Here is a 13,561-nt window from a genome sequence, read left to right as displayed (position 1 = left end):
ATAAAATTATAGCAGCTTTTTGACTTTCACGCCTATAGGAAGTGACTACGTACAAGGCCGGAAGTAGGAATTAAGACTAAGCGGGACTTTTCATTTTTGCAGCGGTAAAATATAATGGAAAGCTTTAAATCCTAACCATGCAGTTAAAGTTTTCCACAAGTCGGGTAGGTGATGGTAATACGTTGCCGTCTATTAATTATAGCATAATGTAGACGAAGTTATTGTAGAATTAACAAAAATAAACCGAGGCTAGCAGAAGAAGAACTGACGTTAAAACTAAGTAAGTTAACGTCACAGCAATTTGCATTTGAAATTAAAGCTTTACCTAACAATTTTGTACTTTTATACGACCCTGGCAACTCTACTTGGCTTTTAATAGGATAATATTTCTGTTATTAGCACAATCAAGTCTGTAAATGATCAGGCTGGGCTTTGTTTACATTATGTGTTGTGTTGTCAAGTGCTGAACTGTCGGACGGCCACAGTCTAAAACTAAAACTAAGAGGAAATGTTAACTTACCGCAGTTGTTCTTCTTAATTCTCGTGTTCTGAATCAATTACCCAATTCAACATTTATTTCGATGAAGGGACACTCGTCTTTGTTGCGCCATTGTACATAAATATGAAACAATAACACGCTATGTTGTGGTTAAGTCACTGTCATCGATTTTGTTGTGAGCTAAGTTATTCGGTCATGTGACACATCAGTTATTGCGGGTTTATTGCATATTATATTTGACAGGTTGATAAAGACAGAAGCTTGTTCTCAGTCAGTCTGTAGCTTCGTTATGGCTGTTGGAGAACTCTGTCTAATTGATAAGGATATTTCAAGGTGAGTTTAACTCATTCTCCTTTAGATTTAGACTATCAATACTGTACTGTTTTTTAAGTACAGTAGTGTGTGATGGTGACTTCACTTAAGATATTTATTTCTAGTTTACTAGAGGTCCATCTGAATCCCAGCATTTCATCCTTGAATCTTCACTGCAATCGCCTCACTAAGATTGAGGGCTTGAGGACAGCTTGGTACATAAGACATTTAGACCTGTCATCCAACCACATCTGTCGTATAGAAGGATTAGCTTCCCTGTCCTCTCTGCGCACCCTAAACCTGTCCTGCAACTCCATTTCTAAAGTAGAAGGTAAAGCTCACACTTTCTGAGGCAGAACATATTAAGAATATTTTTCGAAAAATGGTCAAATTAAATTGTGTCTGATTTTTCAATACATGGATTTATTTCAGGACTTAATGGACTAACAAACCTCACAAGATTGAATTTGGCCTACAATCAAATAAATGACCTAACTGGTAGGTTAGATTGCATTTCCATCAAATATGTTAATTCCTTAGTAGTTTGATTTAGCTCTCTGAATAATTTGACATTTAAGATAACAAATGCACACTGCCATTCAGAAGTTAATTTTCTTTTCATAATTGTTTTTATTATTATCCAATATACAATAAAACGGTGATATACATTATCATTGCAATAAAAAAAAATTAATATACTTTTCTAATTTGATTTTACTATATATTTTACAGTGTAATTTATTCTTGTGATGGCAAAGCTTTATTTTCAACAGCCCTTTCTCAGTCTCACATTATCCCTCAAAAATCATTCTAATATGTTGAATTTGTGTTCATTTAAATGTTTTATACTAATAATGTTGAAAACGGTTGTTCTGCTTAATATTTTAGCGAAAACCATGAAGCATTTTTCAGGACCTTTTCAGGATTTTTTTCTGAATTTATTTGAAGTCTTTTTTTAACGAAGTTAAAGTCACTTTTTAACAACTTAATGCATCCCTGCTGAATTAAAGTACCTTAATAAGAACATTTTTACTGATCCTAAATTTTTCAACAACAGTAGATCACAATTAGACAAATGTTTATTCATTCTCGCCTCTGTGCTTTTAGGTCTTTTGTATCTCCATGGAGCGGAATACAAACTAAAGTACCTGCAGCTCCACAGCAATCGTTTGGAGAGTATGAACCACCTGCTGCAGTGCATGGTGGGACTGCAGAATCTGAAAGATGTTACCCTTAGCAAGGACGGTGCACAGAATCCAATCTGCTCGCTGCCAGGTTTGTTGGAAAAAGTCCTCCTGACTTGTAATGAAATGTGGTGAAAGGTAGGGCTGGGCGATATGGCCAAAAAAATTTATCACGATAATTTTTTTTATATCAGTCGATATCGATAATTATCACGATAAATGTCAAATCTTTATTTCTTTCAAGTTTAAAGGCAGATTTTTGCTCCTAAGTGAAAGTTTTAGAAACCAGAGCATTAATTGTGGATTTAAACACTTGCCAAACAGGTGAACATTTCACAAATCTCAGGCACAACATTCAAACATTTGTCATTTTTCCTTAACAAAATAAATGACTGAATAGAAAAATATATTTCTTAGTTTCTGCATGTGCTAATGGGGGATATTGTTTCAAGTCTTGAAACAGGTTTGTGTTGCCTGAATTTGATGGCCTGTATCTTCACCACAGTTTACAATGCAGGCTGCAATATTAATATTACATGTTTTGTCTCGAAACGCATATTTGACAGTGAGTTGACTGTAAATCTGCATCCTAACTCAAGCTAATACTACTATGTTAAATTTATGTTCATTAACAAAAACATTAACATCTGTTAAAAAAAAATGTCACAACCACATTTTTATTTGGTAAAATGTAATATTCTGACTGTTTAGGTTTTATTCAAATTAACCATTGGTCATCCAGTATCATGCATTTAGATCATGATAACCACAGATAAAACCAGACATAGCCTATAGCACCTCACATCATCATGGCAAAATGTAACTTTATGGTTTCTATGGTATATGTATGAAAAACATTAGCCTAAATACATGATTAAATACTGTAATTATATTCCATTAGTCATTTAATACATTGTCTACATTAATAATATAATACAATTCAATATGTATATCCCACATTTCATGGTGCAGTTAATATGACTAGACTAACGTTACAGTAAATCCATGGTACATGATGGGAATTTGTAGAAGGAAAAGCCTTCTGACTGAATCGTTGCGCACAGTGTTTCTCCTGTTTGTCAGCGCTGTTTCATCTGCCTTTAAACTGGTTTAAAGACATTTGTGTTCTTCGCTGAATTCAATAGCTTCTCACTGGATCTTGTGAGCGAGTCCGATCAGAATAAACCATAGACAGTAAGTGAAAGGAGTAAACGCATTTGCTCTAGTGAGCTCGCACTGCGCTGCCATTTGGACTTTGAGCCGAGCGGATTAACTGTCCGTGTGGCGCGCTTTTCAAATGAGTTTCGTTCCGCTTTTGGCGCATAAACATTATCGAACATTTATCGAACTCTTGATATCGTTTTGTCGAGAAAAATTATATCGTGATGATTATCGTTATCGTTTTATCGCCCAGCCCTAGTGAAAGGTCTGAAATGAAATGAAAAAGGAAAGGAACAAAAAGCACGATTTACTAACAGCTTGTGCCATGCAGCACAAACCCTCTTTTGATGTTAAAAAATGACTGTCAGGATTTACTAAAGACACAGTTGTTTTTGCGACTGACCTATGCTTATGCTTTTGTAGGAGTTTCCATTTCAGACAAAATGTACATAAGGAGAGTATTTATAATAGTATAAATAATAGTATATTAAAGAACACAGGATTGCACTTGTCAATTTACTGGTTTTTGTGCCATTGTTTACCACCCAAAAAAAGCAGGCCCTAAACCATCACTAATTTGCGTCATTATGGAAATGATCCAGGACGCAGCTGGATCATTTCCATAATGACGCAAATTAGTGATGGTTTAGGGCCTGCTTTTTTCGGGTGGTAAACAATGTCACAAATACCAGTAAATTGACAAGTGCAATCCTGTGTTCTTTAATTTGCGCGTCGTAAGATCACGCGCAGAACTGTACACTCCCATCAGCGCTATTCTGGAATTGCGCTCTCATGTTAATTTACACTATTTAGTAAATCTGGCCCCTAGTATCACCGGTATGTGTTTTAGGCTACAGGGAAATGGCTCTTCAATCTCTGCATCAAGTCACCACACTAGATGGAGTAGATCGCCTTGGAAACACATCTCCTTTAGCAGAGGACAGTCCCATGGATGTTCCTGGTCTTGAGGACTTTCTTGAGTTTCTAATTTCATCAGACACTAGTGTTAATGGAGAACTGGTAAAATATTTTTATTATACTATTTGATTAGCTTTTTAATTAGCTGACCCCTACTTATATATTTATCTGTGGTGGTAGTGAGACACATGCTTATGTTCAGAGTGTTTCTTTATTATGAAGGCAAAGTCAGATGCTCCTCTCACTACTCCACGGATTGATGAAGTCCTGACCCAGTTTCGGAAACGAGGCGGAAAACCAACTGCAGAAAATCAAGAAAATGAGCAGCGAATTAAAAAACTGGAGCAGCAGGTTTCCCATCTAATTCAGAAGGTACATTGTAGAAGATGTAAAAATTGATTATTACATTTCAGTTATCATTATTATCTGTATTTTCATAAAAAAGATTTAGCAATCTTTTTTATTAATGATAATTTAACATTTCAAAATGTAGCAAAAAGTACAAATTCCACATTTGTACTTAGATCCCTACAGGGGCTGGCTTTAACGCCAACAGTTCTGTACCTTCTGTGGTACATAAAGCTAAAAGAGACACGGATCAGACATCAGAGAGTGAATGTGACAGTGGAAAAGAGAACCAACGGCATTCCAGAATCCTGTCTCATCCCAGAGGCTCTGCTGGGAAAAAACTGTCTAAGGACACCAAACCCAAACAATCTGAAAGGTGAAGTAACTAGTACACACATATATATACACTGTACTGTATATAAGCACTTGGTCTCAAACTGAATTTCGAGTGTTTTTTTGGGAATTTAGACTTCAGTTGCACAAACACTTCTCATTACAGTGATTTGATTAATAATGTAATAATGTTTACTTCAGCACAGGCCTTGAATTGTGTTTTGAGAGGCTGTTCAAAATATTTACTTGCTGCATTCTTTACCCAATACAAAAAGACTGGGTGGTGCATCTAACAAAGGCTTTGCAGTAGTCGAGTAATCGGGGAAGTTTATAAATTGTCCTAGCTCCTCCCACTTAAAATTGCTTGTACACAAGAATGATTACACTGTCACAAAGTTCATTTAGCTTCATCAAAACTTAAACTTCAGTTAGCACGGAACTAGAGAGAGCTACTATTGATGAGTTACAGCAATAATATTTGAATACATACAATAAAGCATCCTTATGTTCATTTAAAATATTTATACAGTTATATATTTAATGTAAAAAAAATATATTACATATTTAATATTTTCCATAAGTTCTACTATCTACCTACTATCTCTCACTAGTCCAAAATGGATTTTGTTTCCATTGCAGTGTGACAAATACACAGAAGCAGAAGTCGACGAAGCTGGCTGTTGGTGCCCGTAGGAGGACATCAGTCCAAAGCTCTGGGTCTGTTGAAACCATAGAGTCTGTAAAAAACAAATGCATCAAAGCAAGTCCTAGCCAAAGCTCAACTCAACCTCAAGAGGAAACCTACAGGGTGTGCAAACTGCACTGCTCAGGTCCAGCATATATTTTTTTTAGTAAGCTACTGTAGATGTAAAAAGAGTAAAGCGCTTGTGTTTTTACATGCAGGCAATAGTGGAAGAGCGAGACCAGGAGCGGGAGCGGCGCTGGAAGGCAGAGCAGGCTGCAAATAGACTAACCGAACAGGTCAAGAACCTGCAGACTCAAGCCAGCGAGGAAAAGGACCTGCAGAGTTTGGCCTTACACACCACAGACAGGTGAGGAGGACAAACAGTTCTCTGTTAAAATGGATAGTTTCACTTTGTCTCTTTATGCTTATGGCTTTGAATGTGAATGCAAATTGAGCATCCCAATTAAGAGTTTTACTGCGGACAGTCAAAGTTATTTATTTATTTATGAATTTTTCCTTTTGAACACAATTAGCTACAACACCTATTATCTCACTCATATAAACATTCTCTCCCATCAAGGACATCTTAACAATCTCCAGCCGTCCAAGTGTTTGCAGAGAATGTTTGGCTTGACGTATTGCACTTAATTGGTGTCAGCTCCAGCTGAAATGTTGGATCTGAATACACTTGAGTATAATTAAATTTTATTAGAAGTTTCCAGAGACAGCACTGCAGGCCCTGATGTATGAAGCTCTGCCATCCCACCTGCACAGCAGTTTCTGTGGCATGATGATGGCCCTGATATTGTGCTCCAATATTATAGCCCACGCGCTCCCCTTGGTGATAAATCGTAATTATAATGGAGATTAAAGTCATGGTGACAGGCACATGTCTGCTGCAGATCATCAATCAATCCTAATAACCAGCCCTGCAGCTTTCTGCTGCTAATGATTCTCACCTCACTGTCCAGTATCTGTTTTTTTAACTCTTTATCTGCTGAGTGTGATTAAATGACAGTGTCATATTTTAAATGTCATCAAACAGAGGTTTTAATGTGTAATTCACTTTTTGCTTTAGTGCAGTGTGTCGGAGCAGTGGCCTAGTGGGTTATGGCGACATGTTGCGCCTTGGTGCTAAGGCAGATGTGTGTTTGAATCCGGTTGAAATCGATTTTTGACTGATTTCCCGATCCTGTTGCCCATTCTTTTCCAGATCACTTTCAGTCATATCTGTAATGTCCTATCAATAAACTTTGTCAATAAATCCATTTAATTAATCTAATAGAATTTTAATTAAAATTTGATACACTTTGATAAATCATTTGATACAGTTTGATACACCGTTCAAAATTTGTAATGCCAATATTAAAAATTGGTATTAATATAATGAATACTTTTATTTGGCAAGGACGCATTCAAAAATCGAATGCTACTATTTCAAATAAATGCTACGAATGTATATTAAGAATAAATATATAAAAAGTACTACTGTTTTTAACATGGATTATAATAAGAAATGTTTCTTGAGCAACAAATCATGTGATTCTGAAGACTGTAATGATAGTAATGATGCTGAAAATTCAGCTTTGCCATCACAGGAATAAATTACATTTTAAGATACATTTTGTTTTGCCTGGCCAAAAAAAAAGTCACTGTTTGGATTTAAATGGTTAAAAGTCTATGATTGGATCATTATTGCAGTGATTATTATGTTTCTAGCATGTTATATGTTTGAGAACAGATATTTTAACCCTAACTGATGGAGTGTGTAGCTTTTCATTTCTTAAACAAACATTTAGGAAGACACATCATGACCATATTCCAGGATGACAATGTCAAGATTAATCAGGCTCAAGAATCATTTTCACACAGTCCATACCATACATACAACATAGTAGAAACATAATAATCTCTGCAATAATAATCCAATCCTAGACTCTTCAGCATTTGCCTATTTAAATCCATTTATTTTTGGCCGGGCAGTGTAAATTAAATTACAAAACATAACTCAAACATACATCAAATAAATGCAGCCTCAGTGAGCATAAGAGACTTCTTTCAAAAACATAAAAAAATCTGACTAACTCCAAACTTATGAATGGTGGTGTACATGAATGCATGGTGAAACATAATGATTATTCAGAAATATTGTGAGAAATGAGATCTTTATTTTTCCTTTAGGCTGAAGGAGTTGTTGTTAAAAGAGCGCTCTGATCGGGCAGGATTGCAGACTCGTTTGCAGGAGTTGGAGGAGAGGTACAGGTCAACGTTACAACAGCTGGAGCAGGTGCACAACAGGGAAGATCAACACAAGAGGGCGCTGCACAGTCTGAAAGACAGCATGACCCAAGCAGAGGCTCTTAGGGAACAACAGCGTGCAGAAGAGGTAGCGTAACATTTTCAGCCCATGGCTGTGTCCTAACCTAAATAGGGCACTATTTGACGGGACAGCCATTTGTAGTGTTGTCTGATACCATAGTGGACGTTATCGTATGCACTCATTCAATCCCATAATGTAACGCAATAATGACTATACAACCGATGTACACTCAACGGCTAGAGAATACCCATAATGCACTGTGAAGGTCGTGCCGAATGAATTCCCGCATCATCTTTCCATTTTGTGGGTACAGCGTAATATCATACCGGTATACATTGCTTTTTAATTGATTTATTACATTGTTTAATTAAGGGTTTTTTCATGACAAGAGATCACGATAAATGTTTTCATTAAGTTTCAAATGATTATTAAACGGGGAGCACAAACTATACAAAAGCGGCAGCCCTTCCAGCTCACTCAGTGTCCGAATTCTCTCGCTCGTTTTCATTCACTCCTTCAAGTAGTCCATATTAGTGGGCTAATGTAGAGAATAGTGAATGTATAGGTGGCGATTTCGAACACAGCTCATATCTTCAGTAGTGACGGATCCATAGCATGAACTGAGTGCTCCAATATAGTGTATGATCTACAAGGTTCAAGAGTTGACTTGGTTCATGTCTAAACAATGAATCCAGTTTTCATCGACCTGTTCCTACTTGCTAGAATGACACTGAAATACTAGCCATGTAAAGAGCAATTTTTGTGGGATGGTTAAAGAAGCAGCTCCCAAATAAATATATAGGCTTTTGGCTGAATTGCAAACATGTTCCAATTTCTTTTTGACATTTTGAATCCTTTGAATTGAGAGGAATATTTTACACATGACCTTTTTTGCATGTTTTTGAATGGCTACCATTGTAAAGCTGCTTGAAGTACCACTTGAGCAGAAAAACACTCTTCAAAACCTGCTATATGACCTGCTATATTATTTCAGATGAGGAGGACTCAGGAGTTAGGGAATAAAGCATCCGCCTTAAAAAGGGAAGTTGAAATACTCCGCGCATCAGCACGACAGCACAAAGAGAAGCTGCAGCATTTGCATGAACTTTTGGCCTCCAGAGAGGAGATGCACAGGTACACAAGCACCACATGGAATCGTGGCCATGATCATTTTCTTAGTCGTAGTAAGAGTGACTGTCTGAAAATTGTTTTGTCTACAAAACAGGAAATTTCAACTGTTTCATCTTGCACCTGTTTGACTGTTTAACTTTGTGGGACAGGAAGGAGCTTGCAACCCGACTGCTTCCTGGTGGGTCTGAGTTTAAGGAGGCTGTAGACAAAGAGGTGGCAGCGACAGAGCAGAGATTTGCACAGAAACAAGCTGATTTGGAACAGAAGATCACTGATTCTAGAAGACAGTATTCTGCTCTAGAGGATGAATTTCGCATTGCTCTCACCATTGAGTCAAAGCGTTTCTCAGAGGTAAATCTAATTTTGAGGTAACATTTTTAGTCTGAATAGTCTTATTAGAATTAAAAAAAAAAATAATAATAATAAAAAAATAAAAAATATATATATAGTGACATTACATTTTATTTTGAATTGATTCTAAATTTGAAGTCACTGGGGAGAACATGTAAATATACGGTTATTTAGAATTAGCTTTCATTTATTTATTTATTTATTTCATTTTAATTTTAATTTTAATTTTTCTTGCGATCCCTACAGAGGAACAAGCGGTTTGGAGAATGGATAGATGGATTTAAATTTATGTTTAATTTTTTGTAATGTTGCATTTGTCATTTTTATTAGTGTGTGTGTGTATATATATATATATATATATATATATATATATATATTTCAGTTAAGTAGTTTTAGTTTAGTGTGTGTGTGTGTTTGTGTGTTCCTGGTAAACCATATGTCATGGGGACTAAATTTTTGGACCTCATGAGGAAAACAGCTTTTTTTGAAAATGTAAAAATGCAGAAAGTTTTGTAATGGATAGGTTTAGAGTCAGGGGATAGAATATACAGTTTTTATATACAGTATAAAAATCATTATGTCTATGGAAAGTCCCCATAAAACATGGAAACCCAACTCGTGTGTGTGATTTCTAGGTCAAGGAGGGGTTTGATCAGGTGTCTGCTGAACTTTTAGAAGCGAAGTCAAGCCTCAGTCAGTCTCAGCAGAAAGAGAAGCAGTCAGCCTCTTTGGTGCAGGAACTCACAGCTATGGTAAAAGAGCAGAAAACACGAATTACTGAGCTACTCAAAGCCAAAAAAGAAGCTGCCATTGAATTCAAGGTAAGACCAAATATTTTACAAAAAAATATATAGCTTCTTGATTTTGTTGTTCTTCATAGAAATCAACATCATTATCATGTACGCATACATGTCCAGAAATGTAGCCAGATGTTCTTTTTTTATTATCGAATGGTTGTGATTTTAATCAGTCCTTATGAAGTGCCTCATAAATTAAATTATGCTCTGTTTTTGCATGTTAGGCCCGTGTGCATTCATTGGAATCCAGGTTAGAGGATGATAAACGACTTAACCTACAGGTGGAGCTACTGAAGAAGGACAAATCCAAGCTGATCTCCCAGCTAACTGCTCAAGAGTCTGTCATAGATGGACTACGGGCAGAGAGGAAGATCTGGGGCCAGGAACTTGCACAGCAAGGTATATCCGTAACTGTAAGAAAAGATGATGCAGATAGTCTTTTGTATTTGAACTAAGTTTTGTGTTCGTCCTTTTGCTTAGGTGCATCCTTAGCACAGGACCGGGGTCGACTGGAGGCCAGAATTGAGGTTCTGTTAAGCGAACTGGAATCACAGAAGAAGCAGAATGAGAGAGACAATGATGCACTGAGGATTAAAGCTAAGATTGTTGATGACCAGACAGAGACAATTCGTAAACTAAAAGAGGTGACGTCCTACTCATTTACATATCTATAATCTAAGATATAAATTAAGGCTGTCAATTGATTATAATTTTTTTCAAATAATTAATTATTACAATTGCAAATGTGTTTATTAATTAATCATATTACCCACCAATATGCCCTGAGTGCCATTTTTATAAGACAACATTTGAAGTTAAACAATACAACTTTTCAAAATTTTTCTCAATACATCTTTAATTGATCCTGTGGTAAGACATTCCTCTTATCACTAAATCTACACTACCGTTTAAAATTTTGAGGTCTGTTGGTTTTTTTAAAAGTTTTTGAAAGCAGTCTCTATTTCAAGATATGTTAGTGCAAGTTGTTTTGAGTTAAAACAATCTCAATAATGCATTTTAGTCAGTGACTAGGCTTAAAGGGAAAGTTCACCCAAAAATGAAAATTGTCATTATTTACTCACCCCCATGTTGTTCCAAACCTGTATGAGTTTCTTTCTTTTGTTGAACACAAATTAAGATCTTTTTTCCATATGAATGGAGCGGTTCAGTGCAAATTTTCTGAAGAGACCCGATCGCATTATACGATGAACAGATTTAATTTAGGCTTTTATTCTCATATAAACATTGATCAGCGAACATAAACAGAAGAAAACTCAACCAAACCTGCAGGAACAAAGAACAAACCTCTTGCGGAAGCTCAAACGTGCTGCGTAACACGAGAATTACGTCAAGTGTACATGCTTGATCTTCCGTTTACCACAACTGATGTGTGAGTTGATAAATGTTTATTTGTGAATAAAAGCAAAAATTCAATCTGTTCGTTATATAAAGTGAACTTGTCTCTTCATAAAATATTTACTAAACCGCTTAATTAATATGGATTAGTTTTACAATCTCTTTATGAACTTGTTTGAAGCTTCCAAGTGTCAGTTGCTTAGCTGTCTAAGGTCCCTCCGACAGAAATCGCTCGGATTTCATCAAAAAAATCTTAATTTGTTTTCCAAAGATGAATGGGCTTACGGTTTTGGAACGACAAGAGGGTAATTAATGACAGAAAGTTCATTTTTGGGTGTTCTATCCCTTTAAGCCTTGTCTGTGAAACCGGGGGCATATACAGTATCTTCCCCCAAACTTTTGAACGGTAGTGTAATTTAGTTCTAATTTAATATATTAAATTCAAATAATGGTATGATAAGTAACATCTAATGTGTAATATTGCCAGTCTTCATCACCTGGCTCATTTTGTTCTCACATATTGCTTCTAGGCATTGCTGGAACGAGATGAGCAGATCCGGAGACTCCGTGATGAGAGTGTGCAGGACCAGCGAAAGTTGAAGCAGCAGCTGGAGGAGGAAATGGCCTCTGCAGTGGAGCTCAGAGACGCAGTGGAGCAGCTCAGTCTCAGGAAGGAGGAGCTGAAACAACAGCTCCTCGAAAAGGAGGTGGAGCTTGATGAGGTTCAAGACACATACAGGTATGGAATAATACGTTTAATCGTAATCACCAATATGTTATGATTCCAAGCTGTAACCCTGTTTTTTTAAAGGCTGGTTTTTTTTAAAGGCTGGCTGCTGATGCCTCCTGCACTCCATCACATAGATACAATCCTTTAAATTCAACAGGTATCCAAAGTAGACTCATATTTAAATTTCCAGGATTTTCCAAATTTTCCAATTTCCAGGACCTCAAGTAAGAAATGGCAGGAAAAGGCTGAACTGTTGAACAGGCTCGAGAGCCAGGTAAAGCGTATGAAGGATGGTTTTGATTCCAAAGAGAGAACTCTGTTGGAGGAAAGGGACAAAGCTTCACAAGCACACAGGTATGAGATGGGCAGCAGCAGCAGGTCCTAATTTGGCCGATGTATTATAGATTTGATACATTTAAAACTGATGTATTGATGTATTAGAGCGGCAGTGGAGAAGCTTCACTCTGTGGATGATGCCTTCCGTAGACAACTGGAGAATCTACAAGCTTCCCATCAGGCAGAACTACTTCATCTTGCGAATGACAAACAGAAACAGATAGAAAAAGCCAATCAGAAGGTATTACTGCCTCTAAATTTATCATTTCACTATTGATTTATGTATTGATTCATTGTATTTGCATTCATATTGCTGGTGTTTTCACGTTCAGACAAACTGCTTGACTGATGTTGAATGAGCAGGTGTTGAATGAGTTTTTTAATTTTATGTCCTAATGATTGACTGATGCTTGAACAGCACTCTTTCTTTAGTCCAAATTTCTTTTTCTGTAACCACAGGTGCTCCAGGTGGAGGAGGAAATGCGCCAGCTGCTTGAGGAAACTGAGAGTAATAAAAGGGTAATGGAGGAGAAAATGAGACGCCTCACACAAGTGCTGCAAGACTTCTGACCTCCTACCATTACAAACCAAAAGACAAAATACTTGTAGATGCCTTATGTCTTATATAAGAAGACTTATGTCACTTATGTCACTGAGTCTGACTGCCAACATGAACATATCCTGAAATTATTGTACTTATGAGAGTCCAGCCTACCGTGTTTAACTATTTTTGGCTTTGTTTCACATTACATAAATAACAAATGGCTGTGAACTTACTGTAACTCTGATTTTTTTTAATGATAAAGCACAAAACATTAATATTATATTTTATATATTTGCTGGTGTGTGTATATGTATGTTATATACTTTTTTTTGTAAAACTGTTGTACCATTAACATAATATCATAAAATGCACTTTAATATAACATCGCCTTTTTATTCACTTTTCTGTTTAAATTATAATAAAATTCTAAGCTCGTTGTTATTCCATATTCGGCGTTCTTTTTTAGAGAATTACATTAGATTTCGAAACATTTTATTGGCACGTACCTCTGGAACGCTCAAGTAGATACGTTGTCATAGTAACAGTAATCCTACGT

General features: G+C 36.4%; 1 protein-coding gene across 1 annotated transcript; it reads left to right on the top strand.

The window, feature by feature from the left end:
* The first annotated feature begins 34 nt into the window (after positions 1-34).
* lrrcc1 (leucine rich repeat and coiled-coil centrosomal protein 1) lies at positions 35-13,451 on the top strand. Its single transcript, XM_077230452.1, has 20 exons — positions 35-164; positions 743-832; positions 937-1,142; positions 1,244-1,309; positions 1,919-2,086; positions 4,007-4,176; positions 4,297-4,446; positions 4,599-4,798; positions 5,395-5,563; positions 5,659-5,807; positions 7,622-7,826; positions 8,755-8,894; positions 9,041-9,242; positions 9,878-10,063; positions 10,264-10,438; positions 10,520-10,683; positions 11,926-12,134; positions 12,342-12,479; positions 12,567-12,702; positions 12,921-13,451. The coding sequence occupies exons 2-20, from the start codon at positions 789-791 to the stop codon at positions 13,029-13,031; spliced, it is 2,988 nt and encodes a 995-aa protein (XP_077086567.1). The 5' UTR covers positions 35-164; positions 743-788; the 3' UTR covers positions 13,032-13,451.
* The last annotated feature ends 110 nt before the right edge of the window (positions 13,452-13,561 follow it).

Source organism: Siphateles boraxobius, unplaced genomic scaffold (assembly GCF_051911475.1).
Source record: "Siphateles boraxobius isolate OS27281-9 unplaced genomic scaffold, OSU_SipBor_1 1, whole genome shotgun sequence".
NCBI lineage: Eukaryota > Metazoa > Chordata > Actinopteri > Cypriniformes > Leuciscidae > Siphateles > Siphateles boraxobius.
This window is presented reverse-complemented; position numbering and strand designations above follow the sequence as displayed.